Source organism: Rana temporaria, chromosome 10, assembly GCF_905171775.1.
Source record: "Rana temporaria chromosome 10, aRanTem1.1, whole genome shotgun sequence".
In the NCBI taxonomy this organism is placed as follows: Eukaryota; Metazoa; Chordata; class Amphibia; order Anura; family Ranidae; genus Rana; species Rana temporaria.
The window spans coordinates 81,019,940-81,045,980 of NC_053498.1; the positions used below are offsets into that span (position 1 = coordinate 81,019,940).

General features: G+C 41.5%; 1 protein-coding gene across 2 annotated transcripts in view; it reads left to right on the forward strand.

Annotated features, from left to right (window-relative positions):
• LOC120915237 (myosin-10-like) overlaps positions 1-26,041 on the forward strand; it is a 192,777-nt gene that overhangs the window by 105,811 nt on the left and 60,925 nt on the right. For both annotated transcript variants that reach the window (XM_040325581.1, XM_040325582.1), the window contains exons 8-16: positions 2,577-2,640; positions 3,680-3,778; positions 6,502-6,645; positions 9,103-9,198; positions 10,895-11,013; positions 11,130-11,282; positions 14,070-14,243; positions 15,442-15,615; positions 17,622-17,736. In XM_040325581.1, coding sequence (XP_040181515.1) covers positions 2,577-2,640; positions 3,680-3,778; positions 6,502-6,645; positions 9,103-9,198; positions 10,895-11,013; positions 11,130-11,282; positions 14,070-14,243; positions 15,442-15,615; positions 17,622-17,736 — 1,138 coding nt within the window. The remainder of the gene's footprint in view (positions 1-2,576; positions 2,641-3,679; positions 3,779-6,501; positions 6,646-9,102; positions 9,199-10,894; positions 11,014-11,129; positions 11,283-14,069; positions 14,244-15,441; positions 15,616-17,621; positions 17,737-26,041) is intronic.

The following is a 26,041-nucleotide window of genomic DNA, read 5'->3' on the forward strand; positions in this document are numbered from 1 at the left end:
AAAGGGTTGAAACCGCTTTTGGGTGTTTATTGCTGTCCATGTTCCTGTTGGGAAAATGTATTTCTTTCTATTTATCCTTTTAACCATTATTACTGGGATAGCAGGTGATGGAAAATCCATTATTGTATATTTGTCACCACATTAGATGGGTCAAAATCCTCTAACATGGCAACCCGTCTAGTGTCAACTGTCTAAGAGGGGACTTACCTCCACTTTAGACATATTTTCCTTGCGTCCTTTTATGTCTCTAGGAGAGGCTGTAAAGGGAAATTCCCCAAGGGGACATAGACAACACAATAAGTTTTGGATTTAAATATACTTTTAGGAATATTTTAATCAATTTATCAATGTTTTCAGCCAGGAAGCACTTAACTTTCACCCATTAGTCACACATTTTTTCTAATTGAATGTTATGGAAAAAAATGTTAATATTGTGTGAAAGTTTTGTGAATGCTGTCTGAAAACATTAATGAATAGACCCCATCATGTTATCCTCCAAACAATCAACCTTTAAATTGCATTTGTTTCTTTCAGCTTTAAACAAATTGTATGCTTTTATTTTTTAATCTAAAATAGACAAAACAGAGTATAAGTAGGACATATGGGTAAATCAAAAATTACAATGTTAAAAGCCCAATCAGAGTAAATAATATGTTATATATTGTTACTAAACATTTGTACACACACTGGCCATTCTAGTACAGGGGTCTCCAAGCTTTCTAAACAAAGGGCCAGTTTACTGACCTTCGAACTTCAGAAGGGCCAGACTGTGGCCTCTGGGAGTAGAAAATGCCCGGTGTCAGTGGGAGTCAACAATATTTAAGGCTTGGTGGTAAGTGGGAGTTACAAAATGACATAGCAGCTGTGGTCTGTAGGAGGAGGAATTGTGCCCTTTCATTGGTATCAGTAGGAGGAATTAATCCCTATTGTTGGTGTCAGTGGGAGGAATAGTGTCCCTTTGTTGGTGTCAGTAAGAGGAATAGTGTTCCTTTGCTGGTCAGTGGGAGGAATAGTGTCCCTTTGCTGGTTAGTGGGAGGAATAGTGTCCCTTTGTTGGTGTCAGTAAGAGGAATAGTGTTCCTTTGCTGGTCAGTGGGAGGAATAGTGTTCCTTTGCTGGTCAGTGGGAGGAATAGTGTCCCTTTGCTGGTTAGTGGGAGGAATAGTGTCCCTTTGCTGGTCAGTGGGAGGTATAGTGTCTCTGTGTTAGTCAGTAGGAGAAAAGGTGACACTTTTTTGGTGTCAGTGGGAGGAATGGTGCTTCTTTGTTGGTGTCAGTGGGAGGAATAGTGCCCCAAGGGTTGGATAAAGGCAAAGGGCAACATGCGGCCCATATGCCATAGTTTGGAGACCACTGTTCTAGCATATTCAAGAAATTGCCAGTGTATCATCTCACCAGTAAAATAATTTAATATGTGCAACAATCTTTTCTGTTTCATCACAACTTTAGTGTAATTGGTGTAAATGATCTGTGGTTTGGATAAGTCCTTACTCCCCCTAGTGGTATCTGATACTGACACATTTATATTACTTTTTGTAATGCTTAGGGCTCTAGTCACTAAGGGCCAGATTCACATAGAATCGCGGCGGCGTAACGTATCGTAGATACGTTACACCGCCGCAAGTTTTCATCGCAAGTGCCTGATTCACAAAGCACTTGCGAGAAAACTTCCGCCGGCGGCCTCCGGCGTAAGCCCGCGTAATTCAAAGGGGCGTGTGCCATTTAAATTAGGCGTGATACCGCGCCGGACCTACTGCGCATGCTCCCTTTTGAATTTCCTGCCGTGCTTTGCGTGAAGTGACGTCATTTTTTCGAACGGCGACATGCGTAGCGTACTTCCGTATTCCCGGACGTCTTACGCAAGAAGGAAAAATTTTCAAATTTCGACGCGGGAACGACGTCCATACTTTATACAGCACATACGTGTGCTGTGTAAAGTTAGGGCACCAAAAAAGACGACTAACTTTGCGACGGGAAAGTAGACTAGCAGCGACGTAGCGAACGCGAAAAACCGTTGTGGATCGCCGTAACTACTAATTTGCATACCCGACGCTGGTTTACAACGCAAACTCCCCCCAGCGGCGGCCGCGGTATTGCATCCTAAGATCCGACGTTGTAAAACAATTACACCTGTCGGATCTTAGGGATATCTATGCGTAACTGATTCTATGAATCAGTCGCATAGATACTCTGAGAGATACTCCGTCGTATTTCGGCTGTGAATCTGGGCCTAAGTCCCCAAACTTTACATATTTAATATGAGTAGATTCTAAATGAAACAACTTTCTGACTCACATGGTTGATCTTGTTTATAAAGTCTTGCCCAAAGATTAGCTGAAGATTGTCAAACCAACTAATTATGTTCCGACTGTCGGAACATTATCATTGTTAACAGAAAGGTGGAAAATGAATAAAAACCATGATGTAGCAACACCATTGTTCTTATAAATGAGTCCCATTGAATTTAAGTCTCCTAAGCTAAACACGAAGATATAATCTGTGCTAATAGCTTGTGCTGGCTTGTGTTGTATTTCTGTCATTCCATTATGATTTATATTTTGATTGAAATCTCCTAGGGCAAATTTATCCGAATTAATTTTGATGTCGCTGGATACATCGTTGGAGCCAACATTGAAACCTGTATCCTTTCAGCCTGCGCATGCAGTTATACTACAGCCCACCTACGCTACCTATACATCAGTAACACTGCTCATTACGCCAGTGAATGGCTCTTTTGTTATTTGTGATAAACGGCCACATGATTTATTTAGCAGCCCTGGTTTTTATCCCTTTTGTTGAAACCACATTTCTTTTGTTCCATGAATTGCAAAGATTTGCTATATTCTGTTATTCTTGTTTATTTGGTAATGTGGGTGACATTTTTAAAGCGTTCATTACTGCAACATTAAAGCCGAACCCCAATAAAACAACTAAATACCCACAATATATATGGAGGCTGTTTTACCTATCAAAGAATTTGTATTTCTGGCCATCCAGTCCTGGGATTTGCACCACTCTGCCATAGAGCACAGGAAACTTAATTTTTCTGCAGTTAAGTAAGATTTGTGGCTCTTTCACACCACATCAGTTGAGCCGCGTTGATTTGCTCTCATTGATGCAGGCTCAACAAAAGGTGGGTTGTTGTAAATAAAAATGCAGAAGTTCTATATTTGTTTTGCATTGTTGGGATGCATAAAGATGAATAAAAGGTAATTTTGTGACATTTCAATAAAGTTTAGAAAAAAAAACGCCCCAGAGTTTAGGAGCTGCTGTGGTTAGGGGAGCATCAACCTCCCTCTCCTGAACGAGGAAGAATCGCGTTCAGAATAGGAAAGTTTTGAATACCAACCGCAAAGCACGACAAAATAGCGATTTTGACACATTTTCTCGTGGCCAGCGGTCAAAGTAGGCTATGTGTACATGAAGACTTAAAATGTCAAGACCTACTACACTTAGAAGCGATGTTCCCTCTTCCTTTGTATAGAAAAAAAAGTACTTTGTGTCTAACTAAAAGCTTTCTTAGTATGAAGAAGAATGATGTTTTGTGATCCACAAAAACCGACCAAAACTTTGACCTTTGCACAAGAGCAAAAGACTTTTACTGGTATTCCAAAGCTCCTATTTAATTATAATGTCACCATTAAGTTTTCTTGGTACCCCCCTTAACTGCCTCTTACAGATTTACTGGAGAAATCCCGAGCAATTCGCCAAGCCAAGGATGAAAGGGCATTCCATGTTTTTTACCAGATCTTAGCGGGAGCAGGGGAGCATGTGAAAAGTAAGCGGTTACGTTTTAGACGCACATTCCAGAGGATTTAGCCTTGTTTAGTTATATTGTGCGCTATCTGGAATATTGAGATGTTAATATTTTAAGGGTATCACTTTTTTGTTGTGTGATGTTCCTCACGTTTTAAATGTACTCAAACTAAAGTAATGTTATTTGCTCTTTGGGTGAAGTCCTGTGTGTAAGACACTACCGGATACCAAAGCAAATATATTCGTAGTTTGGCATTTTGGAGTACTTTAATTGCCATTTAGGTGGTATTCTTTTATATTTCCATTTCCTGTTTCCTTTCGGCATGCTAAATAAAACAAGAAAAACAGAGAGGGTACAGTCATGATTTATGCACCTTTGTTCATATGGAGTGTTTTACTACTTGACCTCCGGAAGGAGGTTCAGGGCATTTTTTGCTATTCAGCACTGTGCAGCTTTAACTGGCAATTGCGCGGTCATGCAGCCCTGTACCCAAATAGAGCTTCCTTTTTGTGGTATTTTTCATCACCACTGTTGTTTTTTATTTTTTGCTAACTAAACTAAAAAATACTGAAAATTTTGAAAAGAAGCATGTTTTTTTCTTTATACATTTAGACCAAATGTATTCTGCTACATTTCTTTGGTAAAAATAACCCAAATCAGTGTATATTATTTAGTCTGTAGGAAAAAGTCTACAAACTTTGGTATATATATTTGAAAATGTATCAATTCTATTGTACTGACAGCAATCAGTAAATCTCATTTATTGAGGCCCTAAGATGCCAGGACAGTACAAATACTCCCCAAATTACCCCCCTTTTTTTGGAAAGTAGTCCAATGTTTTTAGCAAGAGGCATGGCAAGTTGTATTTTTCTGTCCAAATTATTTGGAAAATTAAGAAATTAAATACCAAGCACCGTAGACCATGCCACTATGCGCCCCAGGGGGCACGTGCAATCGCATGAGTAGCACGTTGTACTGGTATATATCGCAAAAATGTCAGCAAGTGGTCAAGGTACCAACGCACAATAATTTTTTTTAAAAAAAAGTGCTTTAACCCATCAATTTAACAGTTTCCCAAAAGAGTTACATTGAAGGCATGCCATGCATGATAACTGTCACAGTCGCTTGTGTCTCAGCTGAACTGTCAAGCCGTCAAATGGCTGGTGTCATAACTAATCACATGTGTAGCATCATGGCAGCTGCACATCAAACAGAGGCCAAGATAGCAGCTTTTTGGCTGTAAAGCAGTGGTTCTCAACCTAGGAGTCGGGACCCCCTCGGGGGGTCAAATGATGATTTGCCAGGGGTCACTAAATCCTGGGCAGTTCCTGAAGCCCGCACCACTTTCCCAGCCTTCTTGCGGCTGCCCAGCAGGGCAGTCTCTGGAGCCAGTGGTCGCCCAGCTGGGCTGTTCCTGGAGCTCACGGCTGCCCACTCAGCCTCTTCGAAACCACCTATTCAGTTCACGGCATGGTTGGGGGGAAGAGACTAGAGGTCAGCTGACTGGTGAGGATTGTGAGGTGGGAGGGGCTGGAGGAGACCCTATCTCCTGATATCAGCTTAAGTGTCACTGCTACAAGACACCACAAAGTCGGAGACACAGCGAGTAATAGTGAGTAACAGTGAGTAACACTGAAAGTTGTAGTGTAGCGCTAAAATAATAATAAAAAAATAATAATACAAAATAAAAATAAAGTTCATATGTATCACTTAAATAGATGACAATCTGAAATATGGATCCAATCCAAAAGAAATCCAGAAGAGAGGAGGAATCAAGTGCAAGGATAATAGCCGAGCCTCCACCAACACCCAAACACACTGACCCTTACCGTCAGTACATATAAAATATATAAAATGCACATGTAGGATATTCCAACCCAATGAACAGATGGAACTCTTGATTCACAGGATAGTAGATCATTCAAAGAAAAAACATCCACCACTCCTCCTTCTATGGACTTTTAATTTCAAAGTGAGCTTGGAGATCAGCAAGGCATATAACCCAATAGGCTCCAATAGCATGAACACATGTGTAGGAAATGAAAACAAAAACACAGCTCATTGCACAGACATCCCTTTAGACAAAGGTTTATTTTATATGGTGTAAGGATGCACTCTCATGTAAAATATAAAAAGCAGGCATGTAGTTATGAAAGCGACCTGTGCTTCCTACCAGTAAGATGGCGCTCTTCCGTTCAGCCCTCCAATAGCAAAATAGCGTTAGCCTTCCTCCACTGGCCCAACGTTTCTCCACCAACGTGCGTCATCAGGGGCACTCTGCAAATTTTATCAAGGGGTCATAGCACTAAGGAGTTGAGAACCACTGCTGTAAAGGATCGGAGGGTTTCGTTACGCACAGTAGTCAGTAAGCACCAATATTTGTCATTTTGGTTAAATTTGAACAAAAAAAAAAGACTGTTTCTAGAACATGCAGGTTAAAGAAACAAGTTCACTTTAACACCATGCCCTCGGCAGCTTATACTCACCATCCCTTATCAAGGCAGTTTAAAAAATGTAAAACTAGTGGTTGAAGTACCAGGGGAAATAGTAATACTATAGGCCAGTCTTCTCATATGAATGACTGGTGAAAAGCAACACAAATAATTCCTAATATCAGAAAAATGATCATCTGCCTTTGATGCTTGCATCATAAAAATATACATATTATTTTTCTTCTAACTTATTTTTTTTATTATGCCTTTATTGTTGCAGCTGACATGGTGTTCTTTTTTTCTCTCTTCTAGCTGACTTACTTTTGGAGGGCTTCAATCAGTATCGCTTTTTATCCAATGGAAATGTCACCATTCCAGGACAGCAGGACAAAGAGATCTTCCACGAGACAATGGAGTCCATGAAAATCATGGGAATTAGTCATGAAGAAATCATGTGTAAGTAACAGGTTGTCCCCATTTTGATGACAATGGAATGTTGTTCAGCAACATGAAAATGTTGCCGCTGTCATGTAAAGAAACTTTGCAATACAGGGGCATGTAATCATTAGATTGTATTAAAAAAAAAATAATAATAATAATTACATTTCAAGCACAGTTCACAGTAATACGTACAGTATGTATTATAAATGTTGTAATTTTATACCTGCTGGATAAATGGCATTAAAGTTTCTAGTAGAGATTGTGGGCCAGATTCAGAGAGGAGATACGCCGGCGTATCTCCAGATACGCCGTCTTATCTCTGAGTCCGGCCGGTCGTATCTATGCGCCTGATTCATAGAATCAGTTACGCATAGATTTCCCTAAGATACGACCGGCGTAAGTGTTTTACACCGTCGTATCCTAGGCTGCATACTTACGCTGGCCGCTAGGTGGTGCTTCCGTATAGTTAAACGAGGAATATGCAAATGAGCTAGATATGCCGATTCAGAAACGTACGTTCGTCCGGCGCATTTTTTTACATCGTTTACGTTAGGCTTTTTTCGGCGTATAGTTACCCCTGCTATATGAGGCGTATACTATTTTAAGTATGGCCGTCGTTCCCGCGTCGAGTTTTGAACATTTTACGTCGTTTGCGTAAGTCGTTTGCGAATAGGGCTGGACGTAATTTACGTTCACGCCGAAAGCAATGACGTTTTGCGGCGGATTTTCGAGCATGCGCACTGGGATTTTTTCGCGTTAGTAAAAAACGTCAAATACGCTGGGGCACAGTTAATATACATAAAACACGCCCACATCATTCACATTTTGAATTTAGCGGGCTTACGCCGACACAGATACGTTATGCCGCCGTAACTAAGGGCGCAAGTTCTTGCTGAATACAGAACTTGCACCCTAAATTACGGCAGTGTAACATATCTGAGATACGTTACGCCGGGCATAAAGATAGACGAGTCTATCTGAATCTAGCCCTCTGTGTTTCCAAAATAAAGTAAATAGGAAGAAGGCACATGTAGGCCAGTTAGTAAAAATTCCACCAGAAATTGTAGTGTGGGAAGCTCCAAAGGCAAAAGACAAGGGCAAAAGGAAAGCATCACATGTACTGTAGGTAGAAGGCCGCTGTGCCATAAGGAATGATTAGTAGTGTTGATTATTGTTTTAGATGTTTATATTAGTGTATTGTGTAAGTGCAGACATGCTAACCACTTAGCCACTGTGTAGTGACCAAACTATATACCTATGGCTGCCTGCATTCTTACATTTTAAGTGTAGCTAAAATAAAAAATAAAACAATCAGCACAAGGGACATAACTTACAGGCATTAGGATGTCACTTGTACTGATATCTCTTCTGTTATTAGAAATTCTCCTCTGTCCATGCCATCCCCCAGCCCTGCTGCTGTAATCTTACAGTGGGGTGGGGGTTAAGACAGTTGAAGGGGTATCACAGGCTCTCATCAAGGGCAACTATAGTCAGACTCTGCTGATGAGAGCCCGTGGCAACACCTTAATTGTATTAACCCAATGGAAGCTTACAGCGGTGGTGGTGGGGGGACATGAATGAAAGAGGAATAGGCACAAAGGACACAATCTTAGGTCCCTTAAGCTGATTTTCTGTATTTTTGGATGTAAACCCAAAAAATTGTATTATTTTTTTTTTGATGTCACAATGTACAGTATACGATTTCCTATCATCTGTGCCCAGTCTTGCCGCATAGAGTTAATACAGCTCTGAGCAATCCTCTTTTATTGTTCAGTGAAATAAAACAGACTTACAGAGAAAAACCTTGGTCCGTTCCGCCCCCTTGCTGTGAGTGACAGGTTATTTACATATCTCATGCACTAGCTTGGAGACGGGCATCATTTTTTATTCCCACTCCTTTTCTGAAGTCATGTGGTTACTTTTCTGGATTTTGACTGGATGTTAGTGATCATAGCAGAATTTAGTGTAAGGAATGCATAGGAAAAATTGCATGTTGACAAGGGGAGTGTAGAGGAGGGCGGGGAGTCTACTGACATCACGACTCCACCCACCGAGCTCCAGACAACAGACCCACCCACAGAATCTGCAGTTTTTCAGTTCTTATAACAGACAGAGGGGAGACATGTGACAGGTAAGGATACATGCAGGAGGCATCTATATCCTTATAGATCAGCACTATGGCAGTAGTTTAGAAAGGATGAGAGTGGGTTTACTTCCACTTTAAGCTTTAACAGTAGCTTGAGACTTCCTCAAGGCACATATGTGCCACGTGTGGGCGTTGAAGCCCACCCTTTTTCTGCTGCAAATGTGTTTTACATGGGCGGCAAGAGGTTAGGAAATGTAAAACAATTCTCCCCAACAACCTGAAATGGATATGTAACATAAGTGAAATGCTATTTACAATATATATACAGTTTGTTGTGTTTATAGCGAGCATCCCTTAATTATTGTGTTTTAATTTCTTTCACCTAGCAATGCTGAGGATGGTATCGGCTGTTCTCCAGTTTGGCAATATTATCTTTCGGAAGGAGAGGAACACAGACCAAGCATCCATGCCAGATAACACAGGTGTGTCATTCTTTACTGATATTGTATTGGGTATCCCCCTGTGACCTCCGCATTGTCTTCAATTCATGTCACAGTGGATTAAATTGCATTTCAACAATACAAGCTGTCATACTTATCTGCATGCTTTTAGAGTTTGCCTGAACAAAACAATGAATCCAAATCCGCTAACATCAATCTTAGAACATTCATATGTGGACAGATCCCATTGTACAGAAGATCTAAATATTTACTGTATGTACAATTTCTTATAAATCATGCTTTTGTGAATGTTCTGTACTTCATTCAAAACTGTATAGATTTTTTTATTTCTGGGGAACTGCATTTGCTCCAGCTACAATGAGGAGAATTTATCAAAACAGAAGAAGCTAGGATCTGGAGAAGTTGTGGATTACAAATCTGCTTCTATCTTTCATTTACAAAACTTAAAGTGGTTGTAAACACTTACATATGCCTAGTGAAAGGACTATCCTCAGGTGCAGTGGCGGCTGGTGCTCAAAAGTTTTGGGGGGGCGCAAAGGAAAAAAAAATTGCAGTCTCACTGTGCCCAAACGCAGCCACTGTTACATGCCATCAAACGCAGCCACTGTTACATGCCATCAAACGCAGCCACTGTTACATGCCATCAAACGCAGCCACTGTTACATGCCATCAAACGCAGCCACTGTGCCATCAATTTGCACCACTGTGCCATGCAATTAATCTTTGGCTTCTGCCTAAGATTGCCAAATTTTATGAGGGTAGCAGGCTTTCATTTTGTAGCCTTGCATCTTATCCTATTTCTGTCTTATGTGAGCTTGTTTTTTCTGCTCCCAGCCACTTCCCCTTAAGCTGCAAAGACAATGGAAGGGGGTTTACATACTGTATGCCACAGCTGCGATACGTTGCATCACACACAAATAATCTCTGCTGTTACTTTTGACAGACGGTATTGCAGTTGAATGGGGGCGCCCAACAGCTGCTCAGTAACTGCATGCAATGCTCATGCGGGGTTTAAGGGGTTAAAAAAGCAAACTGACAAGGATCAGAGGGCAACACATTTGTAAAATGAGGCCTATGGGTATGGCATTATATCTCACTCTAAAATTTGAATGCAGAATTCCCTGCAGGTTGGAGTACTTTTACTAGCACAGATGCGGAAATACTCTCCCCCCAACTGCAGCATGGTGCCTCATGAATGAGGATGAGCTGAAGTGTGTTCGCATGGTACACGTGCAGAGCCCGCCAGGAAGTCTGCACGGCACTGTGCTAATCACAGCCAGGGAGACATTGTCCCGATGCTCGGCTGCAGAGATCGGGAAATGTCTCCCTGGCTGTGATTAGCGCAGCGCCGTGCAGACTTCCTGGCGGGCTCTGCACGTGTACCATGCGAACACGCTGGAGCTCATCCTTACTCATGAAGTATATCAATAATGCACTCCAATACTGTTTTCCTGTAGTCCTGCCCTGTAGTAGCAGGAGGTAGCTGAGGGACCAAGGGACTGACGTATAGAGCCTATCTTTTGCTGCCCATTCTGGCCATTGCCCGAGACAAGAGTTATTCCTTCACTTACTGTATACATGAAAGGAACAATGTGATCACCTGGGTCCAAAGGAATAACATAATAGAACTGCTTCTCTGGGGCTTCTTTATAATGCCTATTCATCAACTCTTCCATTGGTTGGTAGTTTATGTATATTTTTTGCTGTTTTTATGTAGCTGCACAGAAACTGTGCCATCTTTTGGGACTTAATGTGACAGAGTTTACACGTGCCATCTTAATGCCGAAAATTAAAGTTGGGCGTGATTACGTCCAGAAGGCACAGACTAAGGAACAGGTGAGCTTTCTTAGATTCATATTATTTATTATATGTGGCATCACTACACCACACATACCCCACACGGGGGTGGTTTACTTTACACTGACACCAATGTCTGCATTTTTCCTCTACAGGCTGACTTTGCTATTGAGGCTCTCGCTAAAGCGCTCTATGAAAGGCTTTTCCGCTGGCTGGTCCATCGCATCAACAGAGCGCTGGATAGGACCAAGCGACAAGGTGCATCATTCATTGGGATCCTGGACATAGCTGGCTTTGAAATCTTTGAGGTAAACATAAAGGTGTGATAGATGGATTTTGCATTATCAATAAGTCCATGTGTGCCTAGTGGTGCTTCTCTAAGCTGAGATGTAAAGCCCTGCTGGTGCTCACAGGAATTACAGGGTCGTTGGCATGAAAAGTGACTCATCCAGTGAGAGGTGAACATTAAAGCAAGAAACTGTCGCACACGTAAGCCGATCATCCTAGAAAGCCCCTCAGACCACACCCCCTGATAGTTCACCCCGCCCACTAGTGCTTAATCATACTGGTCATTGGAGCATGGGGCAAATTGGATCATGCTTTAGTGGTTTTTGTTTGCCTTCCTCTGGGTCAGCTGTGGGTATTGGATATTATATATGGAGGTTTTCTATTTGAGAGTGTTGGTTTTCTTTCTTTTTTTTTCTCTGTTGGTTGAATTGGTGTTTTTTTTTTTTCAACCAGATTAAGTAATTATGTAGAAAAAATAATAAAGATGTGCGCTGGCACTTAATTTTATTTAAAATGTGAAGCTGCTGCTATCACTAAATGTGTTCCCACGTACAGTGCAATGAAATATATATAATGTGTGATCGCACTGCCCAATGGACAATCAATACTTAATAAACAAAAAAATAGTGACTACCATACACAATGAATTACCAGAAAATCTGTACTAAACATGAACAATTAACATCCAAGTCTTGTATGATGAAAAAGATAAAAAAAACTATATACCGTATATACTCTAGTATAAGCCGCTTTTTTCAGCACATTTTTTTGTGCTGAAAATGCCCCCCTCGGCTTATACTCGAGTTGCCTTTTTGCACCTGATCTCCCAGACTTTGGGGACCCAATACCGGCCGACCATAGGTGCACATGTAGCCCCACTCTACCTCTACACTTGTGCTAAGTTTGTTGTCCGGGGGACCTACGGCCGGGGAGCATGGATTTTTTCAAAGCCGGGCACCCCTTCCTTAGACTCCCATGTTAAACAGTAATTTCTCTGGTGACTTTGGTGGCCCCATTACCGGCCAGTCGTAGGTCCCCTGGACCCGAAACGTGGCACACATGTAGCACCATTTCTCCTCTACAAGTTTGTTGTCTGGGGGACCTATGACTGTGGAGCACCAAGTTTTCAAACCCAGGCACCCCTTCCATAGACTCCCATGTTAAACGTCAGTCTAGGCATTCCAGCATTTCTTCTCCCTCATTTTCTCTCCGCCATGAAGCTAACGTAGCCCAGTACTGACAGAGAGAGGGGGGGGGAGTTTAAATAAGGATGCTGTGCTGTTGCCCGACGTATTAGTTACACCAGTGGTTAGAACGCTGGCGGCTGGCCCACACAGTGCTTAAGGTTGTATTGTTGCAAAATTAAAATCTGTGGCTTTGTGCAACAAAAGGCAGGCATGATGCACCCACTATCTTGTACGCAATTGTTGGGCACATTTTTTTACATTTAATGCATTCTATTCATAAGGTAAAAAAACAACTTGCCATGCGCAGTCTCCCCCCAGCTCACTGTAGGGGCTTTTGGTGAGGGGAGGAGCTAGGACCAGCAGGGGACCTGAGAAGAGGAGGATTGCACAGATAAGGTAAGTATGACATGTTTGTTACTTTAAAGAAAACATTTTTAGAATCACTTTAAACTGGAACATATTCAAGTATTTAAAATATAAAGAAGCTGTATAGTCTGTAAGTGATGAAATCAGCTGCTGCAAGTGCTTATAAACTGAGGGTTTAAAATTACTTTAACCACTTGCCGCCCTATCACCGTCCAATGGCGGCTGGGCAGTGCGGCTCTCATTCTGGGTGGACTTCAAATGAAGGCCACCCAGAACGACCGCTCTTGCACGCCCCCCGGGCCACGCAGCGCGGCGATTGTGGCCGCGCCGTGTTGCTAGGACACAACGCGACCTTGATCTGTGTGAAAAGACATGGCCGCGGCTCTTTAACCATGTGATCGGTTGTGACCAATCACATCTGGTCACATGTAAACACGGAGATGCCAGTAATCGGCTCTCCTCGCCTCACACTGACAGTGTGTGAGGAGAGGAGAGCCGATCAGCGGCATCTCCACACAGGGGACAGCTAGGTATGTAATCGGGGCACTGATCATCGGTGCCCTGATTACAATTAAGTGCCCACCAGTGCCAGCAATGATTGCCCAACCCTGCCAGCAATCAGTGTCAACCAGTGCCCAAAAGTACCAGCAACCAGTGCCCAAAAGTGCCAGCAATCAGTGCCCACAAGTGATGTTAGTCAGTGCTGGCTATTAGTGCTGCCCATCACTGCTGCCCACCAGTGCCACCTATCTGTGCCCAGTGCCACCCACCCACCGTTGCCGCATATCAGTGCCACTTACAGTGCCCATAAGTGTGGCAAATTTGTGCCTCCTCATCAGTGAAGGAGAAAAATTACTTATTTGCAACATTTACTGACAGAAACTAAGAAAAGCGATTAAATGCCACCAAAAGAAATCTCTATTTGTGTGAAGAAAATGATAACAAATTTTACATGGTTACAGTGTAGCATGACCGCGCAATTGTCATTTAAAGTGTGACAGCGCTGAAAGCTGAAAAATGGCCTTGGCAGGAAGGGGGTTTAAGTGCCCTGTATTGAGGTGTTTAAGTTCTTATCATTCAGTACTTTCCTTTACCATGGATGCTGTGATACAAATCTGCATTTTTGATGTCATTTCACATTGTGCCTCACCTAGTTTTCTAATGTAGCACAATATTAAAGTTTGGTTTCATAATATGATATACATATTAATAATATAATAATTCATTTCTGACATATTATTATTATTTTTGCAGCTGAACTCATTTGAACAGCTTTGTATTAATTACACAAATGAGAAACTGCAGCAGCTCTTCAACCACACCATGTTCATTCTGGAACAAGAGGAATACCAGCGGGAAGGCATTGAGTGGAACTTCATTGATTTTGGCCTGGATTTGCAGCCTTGCATTGATCTCATCGAGAGACCGGTGAGAAGAATTTTCTCTTCTACTTTTTGTCACTTCTATCTGCGTAACTTTATTAGGTCCACCAACAAAGGAAAGTCCCTAGCTGTTATCCAGTTTTATAGATATACCTACAAACATTCCAACCTCAGGTGAGCCCCTCTGTAAATCTTTGACCGTTACCATCGTTATCATGCTTGGTTAATATGTACAGAAGCTGGAATCTTATTGCTTTGTTACTGAGACAAAACTGCTTTCCAGCAAAGGAACTGATGAGATGATACTCAAAATATTCCATTAGCTGTTATCCTATAACTTCAACCATGGCAAAGATCACGTGAACAAAGTTGAGGTGGACTATGAAGGGGGGATGAAGATTTCAAAGCAAGACTCAATATGGATATTATAAAATATATATTTATTTTCTTTGATAATAAGGTTTTGGATGCTTAGTAGTCAACTGTTAGCTGCAAAATCCCTCACAGTTTTCTAATATTGCCATGCAGTTGCTGTGCAAGAGTACAACCTTATAGCCATATGCTAATCAAAACTGACTGTGTCCCTTTTGGGGAAATTTCCCTTTGCTTCCTGTTAGGACAGAAAGTGATAAAACTGATCCCCAACAAGGAATCAAACAATAGAAAAAAACGTAGAGTGGAGAAGGCTCTCACATTTATAAACTACGCAATGTTTTGCAACCTTGATTGCCAACCACTCAAAAATATATCTAAAGAAATCTGTGTTAGTGTTCAGAACCATGGTGTGAACATACAGTGTACTAAGGATGAGCTCCGGCGTGTTCGCATAGAACACGTGCAGAGCCCGCCAGGAAGTCGGCACCCGCACTGCGCTAATCACAGCCAGGCAGACATTGTCCGATGCTCGGCTGCAGAGATCGGGAAATGTCTGCCTGGCTGTGATTAGCGCAGCGCGGGTGCCGACTTCCTGGCGGGCTCTGCACGTGTTCTATGCGAACACGCCGGAGCTCATCCTTACAGTGTACTATTCATGCAGCCCACCTTGGAAATAATAGAACATAGTTCAGAGTTCAGTCCCCATTCTAGAAACGGGCTGATCCATAGCTGAAAAGAAGAATATAGAGTTTAGCGGAGTTGAGTTTTCCTGAAAACCACACAGGACGCAGTAAAACTGCTTGATAAATAACAAAAAGCAAACAAATAAAAGAACATTCTGAGATTAATGTCCTTGTTCTTGCTTTCAGGCCAATCCTCCAGGTGTCCTGTCCTTGCTGGATGAAGAATGCTGGTTCCCCAAAGCCACTGATAAAAGTTTTGTGGAGAAGGTTATCCAAGAACTTGGCACCCATCCTAAATTCCAGAAGCCTAGACAACTGCGAGACAAGGCTGATCTGAGTATAATCCACTATGCTGGCAAGGTGAGTCATATTGTCATGGGCTATGGCTGTATTGTAAAGCATACTGAGGCCTTTATTTGTTACCTTTTTATAAAGTAGGTCAAGGCGCAACGGGTAATATATGTGGGTAGGTAAAAAGAGGGACCATGCTCTCCTTGTAGTCTAACATCACAGTTCCCAATATTGGGTATACTGAAGATGCAAACACGGACATTATTATTATTATTATTATACAGGATTTATATAGCGCCAACAGTTTGCGCGGCGCTTTACCATTAAACCTGTTTTGTTACATCTGTTTGATAATTGCACATAAATACTTGTTGATTCTGCCAGAAATCTAGAAAGCATGTAACTTCTTGCCTGTGCATTACTGAAATCCTTAAGCATTGTTATCAGCCCTATGAAATGAGTCTCTGAAATTCAAAACACCTCAAACCTATGTTATGGGGCTGAAAAAAGAGAGAGGTCTTCTGTCGCTAAAGTGCGAAGGGTGGCGACACTGCTTGAGTGTTGTCATTGTAGGACAGGGTGTGTGCTACTGTGCAAAATAACATAAAAAAAAAGTTCTGAATAAAAGAAAACAAATTCAGTCACAACATCAATGGCAATTTGCAATATATATAAAAACAAATCTTGGGTTTAAATACAATTTAAATTATGTAATAATCGGTGGAAATGTGTACTGGAGAGTGCAAAATCCGTTGCAGCTCTGCATAGAAACCAATCAGCTTCCAGATTTTTTCGTCAAAGCTTAATTGGAAAAGCTGATGTAAGATACTGATTGGCTACCATGCAGAGTTGCACCAGATTTCGCACTATCCAGTTTTAGTAAATGTTTAATTTATGTTATAGATTTATTATCTCGCTCTCTCTCTCTCTCTCTCTCTCTCTCGCTCTCTCTCTCTCTCTATATATATATATATATATATATATATATATATATATATATATATATATATATATATATATATATATATATATATATATATATATATATATATATACACATAGGCCCGGATTCACATACATTGGCGCATATTTATGCCGGCGTAGCGTATCTAATATACGCTACGCCGACGTAGCGCAGAGAGGCAAGCACCGAGTTCACAAAGCACTTGCCTCCCAAACTGTGCTGGGTTCCCTCGGCGTAAGCCGTTGTAGGTGGAAGTGGGCGTGAGCCATGCTAATGAGGCGTGACCCCATGCAAATGATGGGCCGAGTGCCATACAAGTACTTAAAACGAACGGCGCATGCGTATCCCAGTGCGCATGCTCAGAATCACATCGGAACTACTCCCTAAGATACGACAGATCACTGCCTACGACGTGAACGTAACCTACGCCCAGTCCTATTCACGTACTACGTAAACGACATAAAATACGACAGCTGTGTTCCCTGGTCCATACCTTAGCATGAGTTGCGCCTCATATATGGGGAATAACTTTACGCCGGACGTACGACTTACGCAAACCGCGTATATTATGCGCCGGGCGCAAGTACGTTCATGAATCGACGTATCTCCCTCATTTCCATATTTGAATAGGAAATCAATGGGAGCGCCACTTGTGGCCAGAGTAAATATGCGCCCACGGTACGCCGGCTTAGGAAAGTTACGTCGGTCGGATGAAGCCTATTTTCAGGCGTATCTCAGTTTATGGGCACGGCGCATAGATACGACGGCGCATATTTACACTTACGTGGCACATCTCGAGATACGTTGGCGTAAGTGCTTTGTGAATCCGGACCATATACTTTTTCTTGTATAATTCTTCCACTCCACTCTTAGATCTCCACTTAGATTTATGCATAATACACACGGATACCATTTCTTGGCATTCGTTGTATATTTTTACAGCACGCTTTGTGCTTCTTCATTGCATATGTCCTCATTACAAAGGCCAAATTTGAGGTTTACTGGGGTTGTTGCTTGTTTCCAGCGTGCAGTGTCCTGAAGATTACAGGTCTGCTCTGTGATAATGGTGTACATGTCTGCTTATTTTATGATTGTTCTGGGCTTTTAACAGGTGGACTATAAAGCAGATGAATGGTTGATGAAGAACATGGACCCTTTGAATGATAATGTGGCCACTCTCCTTCATCAGAGCACAGACAAATTTACAGGAGAGCTCTGGAAAGATGGTGAGTGAAGGAGAAATGTTAAGGAAAGAATGGTAGATGTGAGCCAGTCACTAAAAAACATGTATCTTGTATGGATTGGTATAGTGTTCTAGTCCATATACTGTATTATTCATTTATAAAAACAAAAATTGCAGAGTATTACTTTTCCGTTGTGTAATTTAATGACATTATCAAATACTGTTCGCTGCACTGCAACCACAAAGTCTTAATTTTTGTATGTACTATAACAAACAGCTTACTTTAAAGTGATGCTGTAACCAGAGAATTTATCGTTTGGCAAATTACCCATATCCTATTTACCAATGTATGTCTTCCCATGGACCTCTAAGGTGTGTGTAATCCTTTGCAAGATGGGGGTGAACTTCCCAGAGTGTCTTGGGGGACTTCTCAAAGTGTCTTGGCAAAGTTAGTGTAGCCAGGTTTGAAGTTTGCTGGGGTTCACAAGACCAGCTATGGGAAGAGACAAAGATGTTCTAGGTAGATATGTTGGGTTTAAAAGGTTAAGTTAGAGACCGGCATATTTTATAGAGGATGCCCGGAAAAAAAAATCGAAAACTTTTTTCATTTTTCAATTAAGCACATGCTCAGAGAAGCTTAACACTCCCACATCTGTTGTTTTACTGGAACAAGTAGTGGCAGTTTCAGGTTTCATCTTCAAGCAGCTAAATGGAAGGGATTAACTGTAGGTGGGGGTTTCCATTTAAGATGAAAACCTCTTTAAAGGCTAAGTTCAGGGCGCCCTGGGGTGGAGGGTTGCTTAGCAACATATTACAACATACATGTTATATCCTAAATATGGGTGTAACATGTTGCAAAAGGTGGCGTTGGCCTTTAAACATTAAAGGGTAACTCCACTTTCATGTAAATTGTGCAAAAATCATATAACGTATACAACTGGGGCACAAGCTATTTTGTAATATATAAGCACAGAAAAAATTGTGCGCTTAGTGAAAAACAAGGTAATGCTGCATTATCTCCTTTTGCACTAAGCGCACAATTTTTTCTGTGCTTATATATTGCAAAATAGCTTGTGCCCCAGTTGTATATGTTATATGATTTTTGCAATTTTGTTCCATACTCAAAGGAATTGCAAAGAAAATTACTTTAAAGGGTGCGCAAAACCAATATCTCTGTAGTGATCAATACAAAAATATGTGTGTGATAAAAATAAGGTCAACTCATATTAAACCATAATAAACAATGTGCATCAAATCAGATCAAATGATAAAATAGCAGTCCCATAACATATAATTCACTTATGCTTAAAAGTCCAAGTATGAAATTTTGAAAATGATGAAAGTTCACGTGTAATGCCGCGTACACGTTTTTCAGATGGAAAAAGTCAGACAGAGTTTTTTCATCGGATATTCCGACCATGTGTATGCCCCATCGGACTTTTTCCGTCATAAATTACGACTGGGTTAGAAAGAGAAAGAAACGGAAAAAAATTCTATCAGGAATTCTGTTCGTCTGTATGGAATTCCGATGGAGAAAAAAACACGCATGCTTGGAAGCATTGAACTTCATTATTCTAGGCTCGTCGTAGTGTTGTACATCACCTCGTTTTCGAAGGACAGAATTTGGTGTGTCCGTGTGTATCCAAGAAAGCTTGAGCGGAATTCCGTCGGAAAAACCCATCAGAGTTTATTCTGATGGGAAATCCGATCATGTGTACGGGGCGTTAGAATCCAAAATTGCCTCATAGCCAGTTCCCTTACCAAACAGTAATGATCTCCAATTGATAAGAGATGAACAGCACAGAAATCATCAGATTGGGGCCACTACTCAGGATACCACTGACTCCACCACCTCCACGGTCCTTCACCGGTTATCCAAAGCCAGCACCTCAAAGGTAATGGTAGGATAAAAAATGTTTTCATCGGATATTCCGACTGGTGTGTATGCCCCATCGGACTTTATTCATTGGAAACTCCGACAGACTTAGAAAGAGAACATGTTCTCTTTTTTTCTATCGGAAGTTTTGTTCGTCTGTATGGCCCTCCGACTGAGAAAATACCACGCATGCTCAGAATCAAGTCGACGCATTCTCGGAAGCATTGAACTTAATTTTTCTCAGCTCGTCGTAGTGTTGTACGTCACTGCATTTTTGATGGTCGGAATTTGGTGTGACCGTGTGTATGCAAGACAGCTTGAGCAGAATTCCGTCGGGAAAAAACAGTCACAGTTTATTCCGACAGAAAAAACGATTGTGTGTACAGGGCATAAAAGCTTTAGTCAGCATCTTGCCTTCTAAAGGATAACCAAGTTTTAAAGTAACAATTACTGCAGCCCACAATAATCAATACAAAATCAGCATTTAGCTTTCAATTTTGTCAAACTAATAAAATATTTCTAATCACTTGCTATGATTTTCATCATAACTCTAACTGGATGAGACCCAACCGAAAAATGCAAAGCTCAGTTTGTGTACTCAAGGTCCAAACAAAATATGGACAAGCATGGCATTTTGAAATGTCATAACCTTGAGGGAGACCTTCCGTCAATCAGCACAGATATGAGGATAATTGTTAGATAAACCAATGGCATTGTATAAATTACATTTCAGTTGAATCCTTAGAAGACACAAAGCAAATATTCCACTGCAGGCACTGAATCCCTGAGCCACCATCACTGATAGTTGACAGTTCCCATACACTTTGGGGTAGATTCACATACAAATAGATCGGCGCAGCGTATGTGAGATACACTACGCCGCTGTAACTTACATTAGGCCGGTTCGAATCCCCAAAGAATTTGCGCCGTAAGTTATGGCGGCGTAGTTTATCTCAAGCGGCGTAACGGCACGGAATTCAAATCGGCGATTAGGGGGCGTGTTTCATTTAAATGAAGCGCGTCCCAGCGCCGAAAGAACTGCGCATGCGCCGTCCCTAAATTTCCCGCCGTGCATTGCGCGAAATGACGTCGCAAAGACGTAATTTTTTAAACTTGGACGTGACTTACGTCTATCCCGATTCACGGACGACTTGCGCAAAAAAAAGAAAAAATTCAAATTTCGACGCGGGAACAACGGCCATACTTAACATGGCAAATCTAACTATACGCCGCAAAAAAGCATTTTTAACTATACGCCGGGAAAAGCCGACTAGAGACGATGTAAGAGAATGCGACGGCCGGAAATAGCTCATTTGCATACCCGACGCGGAAAATGACGTGAACGCCACCCAGCGGATGCCGAAGTATTGCATCTTAGATCCGAAGGCATACGAAGACGTACACCTGTCGGATCTAACCCAGAAGCCGTCGTATCTTGTTTTAAATTTGAAAGAACGCCAGCGTATCAGTAGATACGCCGGCGTACTCACTCAGTGGATCTGGCCCTTTGTCTTTTTCTGTTTCAGTATATGATTGGTATAATCTAATTTTGGTATACAGGCGGTCCCCTACTTAAAAACATCCGACTTACAAACGGAAGGAGACAACAGGAAGTGAGAGGAAATCTACCCCTAGGAAGGGAAATTCTCTCCTGTAAGAGTTAATATGGGAAAAATGTGTCTCCACTGATGCTTTATCACCAATCATTGTTTCCCTAATAACCCCAAATTTTCAAAATCCAATTATCATTGGGACAGAAAGTGAGGTGAAATCTTCTGAACAGGGGCACAGACAGCAAAACAAATGTTACAGGGGTGATAACCCTTCTCTATGTTTTCCAAAAAGCTTAAAAATAGATGTTTTTCCTGGAGCTACACTTACAAAATGTACCAGTTCAAAATTACAAACAGATTCTACTTAACAACAAACCTACAGTCCCTGTCTTGTTTGTAACCCGGGGACCGCCTGTATATTAACTCTGTAATTTTCTTAACAGTGCTGTATGTTTGTTATATTAGATACATGCAACTAATGTGCTTCTGAATTCTCTATCTAACCTATTCTTTACTATTCTTTCTCCCTTGCTTTGCTTTTCCTTCCGCATATAACCCTATATCACCAATTCATTGTATTCACACTTGTTAAACATTACTTTATGACATATTACTTGCTTTGTTATACACTTTAATTTGTATTTTAATTTTTATTACTTAATGTTCTGCCAACGAAATAATATTAAACCTGTCATTTTCTGTCAATGGTTTGGTCACATTTAAATTACCATATGACAAATATTGCCACTCCGCACAATGTCCCTTCCCTACACTGCCATGCTGCATTCCTTCAGATATCCAGAATATTCAGGCGGTTTATTTCTTTGACACCTACGCTGTGCTGCCCCAAGGCCCAGGTGAAAGTAGGTTTCTCGGTTCTATGTCAGTTTTATAATATAGCATGCTGTGTTACAATGGCTTGCTTGTATCATTTCTGTCTCATCTTCAGCTTTGTCTGTTCTTGTTCTGCTTTATTGAGCCTTAAAAAGCATTATTCAGGGCACGCTATATATAATCAAAGCTTAAAATACAATAAAATATGCTGATTTTAAAGTGGATACATTGTTATCGCTAATCTCACTGAGATATCAAGTGTAACATTGCAATGCTTATCTGTTAATCTAGCACCTATGCATATTAGGAGTGTAACCTGTAACCTACACACAGTACCAGTGGGGGGACAAGTTCCCCCCACAAAAAATAAATTGAGCACTAATCTGCATGCCTACCACATAAGCATAAATTCTTCCTTCTGCCAGTACAAATCTGCCCCCTGCTGATATCCTCCCTGCCAGCACAAATCTTTGGCCCCATCCCACCTCTAATCCTCTCTCCCTCCAAATCCACCTGGCACGACCACCCCCCTCCCAAAAGAGATAATCACTCTCCTACCACAAATCCTCTACACCTCAAATTTACCCCCCAAGCACAAATCCTCTCCCCCCACTCCAAATTCCCCCTCCCAGAACAAACTTCCCCCAATCTCCCTCATAGCACAAATCCTCCCCCCAAATGTCCCCTCCTTGCACGAATACCCTTTAATCATCCCTACAAGCACAAGTTGTCCCCCCCCCCCCCAAAAAAAAGGAATTTCCCCTCCTAGCACAAATTCCCTCCCTCTCTACCATATCACCTCTTGTAGCATACACCTCCCAAATCCCCCCTCCTGGCACAAATCATTCTCCCCATCTCTCCTCCCAACACAAATCGGGAGCGCAGGTTCCCCACCCCCCAAAAAAATGTCCCCTCCTAGCACAAATTTCTCTCTCTCTCTACCTTATCACCTCTTCTAGCACAAGCCCCCTGAATCCCCCCTTCTGGCACAAATCATCCTCCCCCATCCCAAAAGAAAATAACTCTAAATTACCATTCCTAGCACCCACCCCTAATTTCCCCTCCTAGAACAATTCTTATCCCCTGCCACCCTCCACATCCCCCCCCCCATTTCCTTGTGGTGCCCCCCTCCTCACATGATACCACAGTGTCCCTTCTGCCCACCCCTTGTCCTGGCTCTGCACAGTTCAGAAAGGTGCCTAAGCCCCATGGAGAGTAAGTGTTCCCAGCAAGAGTATTGTGATGATGTCATCAGCATTCAGACGGAGCTTGCTTATGTCATTCCTGAGCACTGGAATGCTATTTATAACCCCTGTCCAGAGCAGGGGGCACTATAGGCAATGATAGAGTGGTCTCTGGTTTATCCTAAATTCTCAAGGGTCTCATTTTAAGGCATCCGCCATGTTGGCCTTAAATAAGTAGATAGTTCTGTATAATCTTATGTGCAATTATTTCAGTATGCAGTATTTCACGTTTCCCTAGGAAAAAAAATGTTCTAGAATGTATTTTTTCATTCCTAACCTTAAAAAAGAAAACAAATACAAAGCCTTCATGTATCCCCTTTAATATGGTTCAGCTAGCTGCTAATATGATTTCATGGATTATTTCTGTTGCCCCTTCTAATTTGTCTCCGAAAGGCTGGAAGCGTTCTATACAAACACCCATTCACCTTATTGAGTTGGATATTTGTTCTCTTGCAAGGAGAACAGACGTGTAATTGTATTCATTAGAGCCGTACAGTACAAAAATATTGATTTGTGGATGTCTTATGTAAAAAATCAAATATATGCAGTCTTACACTTGACATCTGTTAATGAGCTATAAATGTATTTTTTTTTTAAATGTAGCCTGCCTTTCATGAATTAAGGATATATTATATGGAGGACAAATGGTATGAGACGCCAATTGACAATAAAGGCATAGATTGCAAATATACAACCAAACTGTCCAGCTTACTAGCACCATCTAGTGTATAATTTATGCATATGCATGCTATCCCAGAGTTTAGCTGCTATATACGGTAGTACAGTCTTCTGTCTCAGACATTACTTCTGCAGTCATACAAAGAAGCCATTAGACATGTGCACTCCGTTGGTGTAAGTGGCCTTATTTATTCATTTACAGTGCAAGCTGTAGTAAATAAAATCAGTACTTAAAAATATTCTTTTATACTTTTTTCCCATGAGCTTACCTAGCAGTGTGCTGTAAATACAGCCATGTATGATGAAAGCAAATGTTGGAATGTGCCCTTTGTCTAGAAGTTTTCATTCTACCCAGGAGAGGTCTGCTTCTCTTACAAAACCATTATGGAAGAAGCAGCGATTAGTTCTCCACAATGGAATTGTATCATTCATTCATATTTGGGCAATTGTGGCAAATATATTCACAAAGACAACCATATTGAAGAAAGGTTCCTTATGCCTTACATGTTAAGTGTATTGCTTTGTCTATAATATTAAGCCTTTTTCATCTATAGTATATTTCCTTTGGCTCACACTTTATTTAGGTGTATATAAAGCCATAACTTTGGATAAGATTGTAAGGGGTGAGAACCCCTGTCAGGTTTCTATTGTCGCCTGTGTCTTCAGTACATAAGATGATAGGAAACTCAAAATGTTTTTTCTGGGAACAGAAGGTGAGGGAAAATCTTCCAATAAGCAAACCTGATCCCACGCTTTTGAAGGCACTATCAGCACTTTATTTGGACTTATAGAATCTATGGATTGTATTAAGATATTGAAGATCTTGAGGATCTAACAAGGACTCATTATTACTTTACCTGCACTAGTGAATTGTAGATTATTTGTATATTTATGAAATTATCACATGTTGAGTTTAGACATATTGCATACTTATTGATATTGCACACAAGGTAGATACACCCATTATCATAGCAGCAGGTATATAATATATACCATATTTATCGGGATATAGCGTGCGCCGGCGTATAACGCGCACCCCAAGTTTAGAAGGGAAGTTTAAGGAAAAAACTTACAAGCCTTGTCCGGCGTCCGTCTGCGGCCTTGTGCGGGGTCCGTTCAGCATTGTCGGTGTCCGTCTGCTGTCTTGCCCGGCGTCTATCGGCGGCCTTGTCCGGCGTCCGTCTGCGGCCTTGCGCGGGGTCCATCCAGCCTTGTTGGTGTCCGTCTGCTGTCTTGCCCGGCGTCTATCGGCGGCCTTGTCCGGCGTCCGTCTGCGGCCTTGCGCGGGGTCCATCCAGCCTTGTTGGTGTCCGTCTGCTGTCTTGCCCGGCGTCTATCGGCGGCCTTGTCCGGCGTCCGTCTGTTTGAGTTTGGCGCCTCGGTCGAGCTGTGCAGAGCCGGATTTCCGGTGTGTTCGGCTCCTCTCGCGTGGCTGCGGGCGGAGCCAAGCGTGGCCGAGCCTAGCCGAGTGCCCAGTACGCTCGGCCTTTGTCTGTCTTTGTCGGCGGTGCTCTGAGACAGCCGACAAAGACAGGATCGGAGTATAACGCGCACCCACGATTTTCCCCTGATTTTAAGGGGAAAAAAGTGCGCGTTATACGCCGATAAATACAATATATATATATATATATATATATATATATATATATATATATATATATATATATATATATTAATTAAACCTGATCTGGTTACAAATAATAGGCGATACCCCCTTGTTTGGAGAGATCTGCTTTCTTTCTGTTTCTTGGACAGGAAATAAAGGGGCATCTCCTGGATGAAATACAGACAGAAAAAAACTAAATCCGTCAGGGGTCTCAACCATTCTCTTCTCTTTTCAAAGAGAAAACAAATAATATAAAATTATGGCTTTGTATACACATCCTGAGTGATATAAATGAAAGAAGAGAAGAAAATATGCTGATTTATTAGCAGAGGCCAAAACCCATTTTAATATCTGGCAGCGGCTGATTACTTATTTTCCTCATAAATACTAAACTGCCTTTAAAGAAGTTGGCCATCTTGTTAGGTAGATGTTTCCTCCAACTGTAATTCTAATTTGCCATTTGCCACTAAACATTCTTTACAAGTACAATATATCTGTATGCTTCAAAAACTAATTCAGAGTACAAAACTGATTCACTTTAATACTCAGAGGTAAGT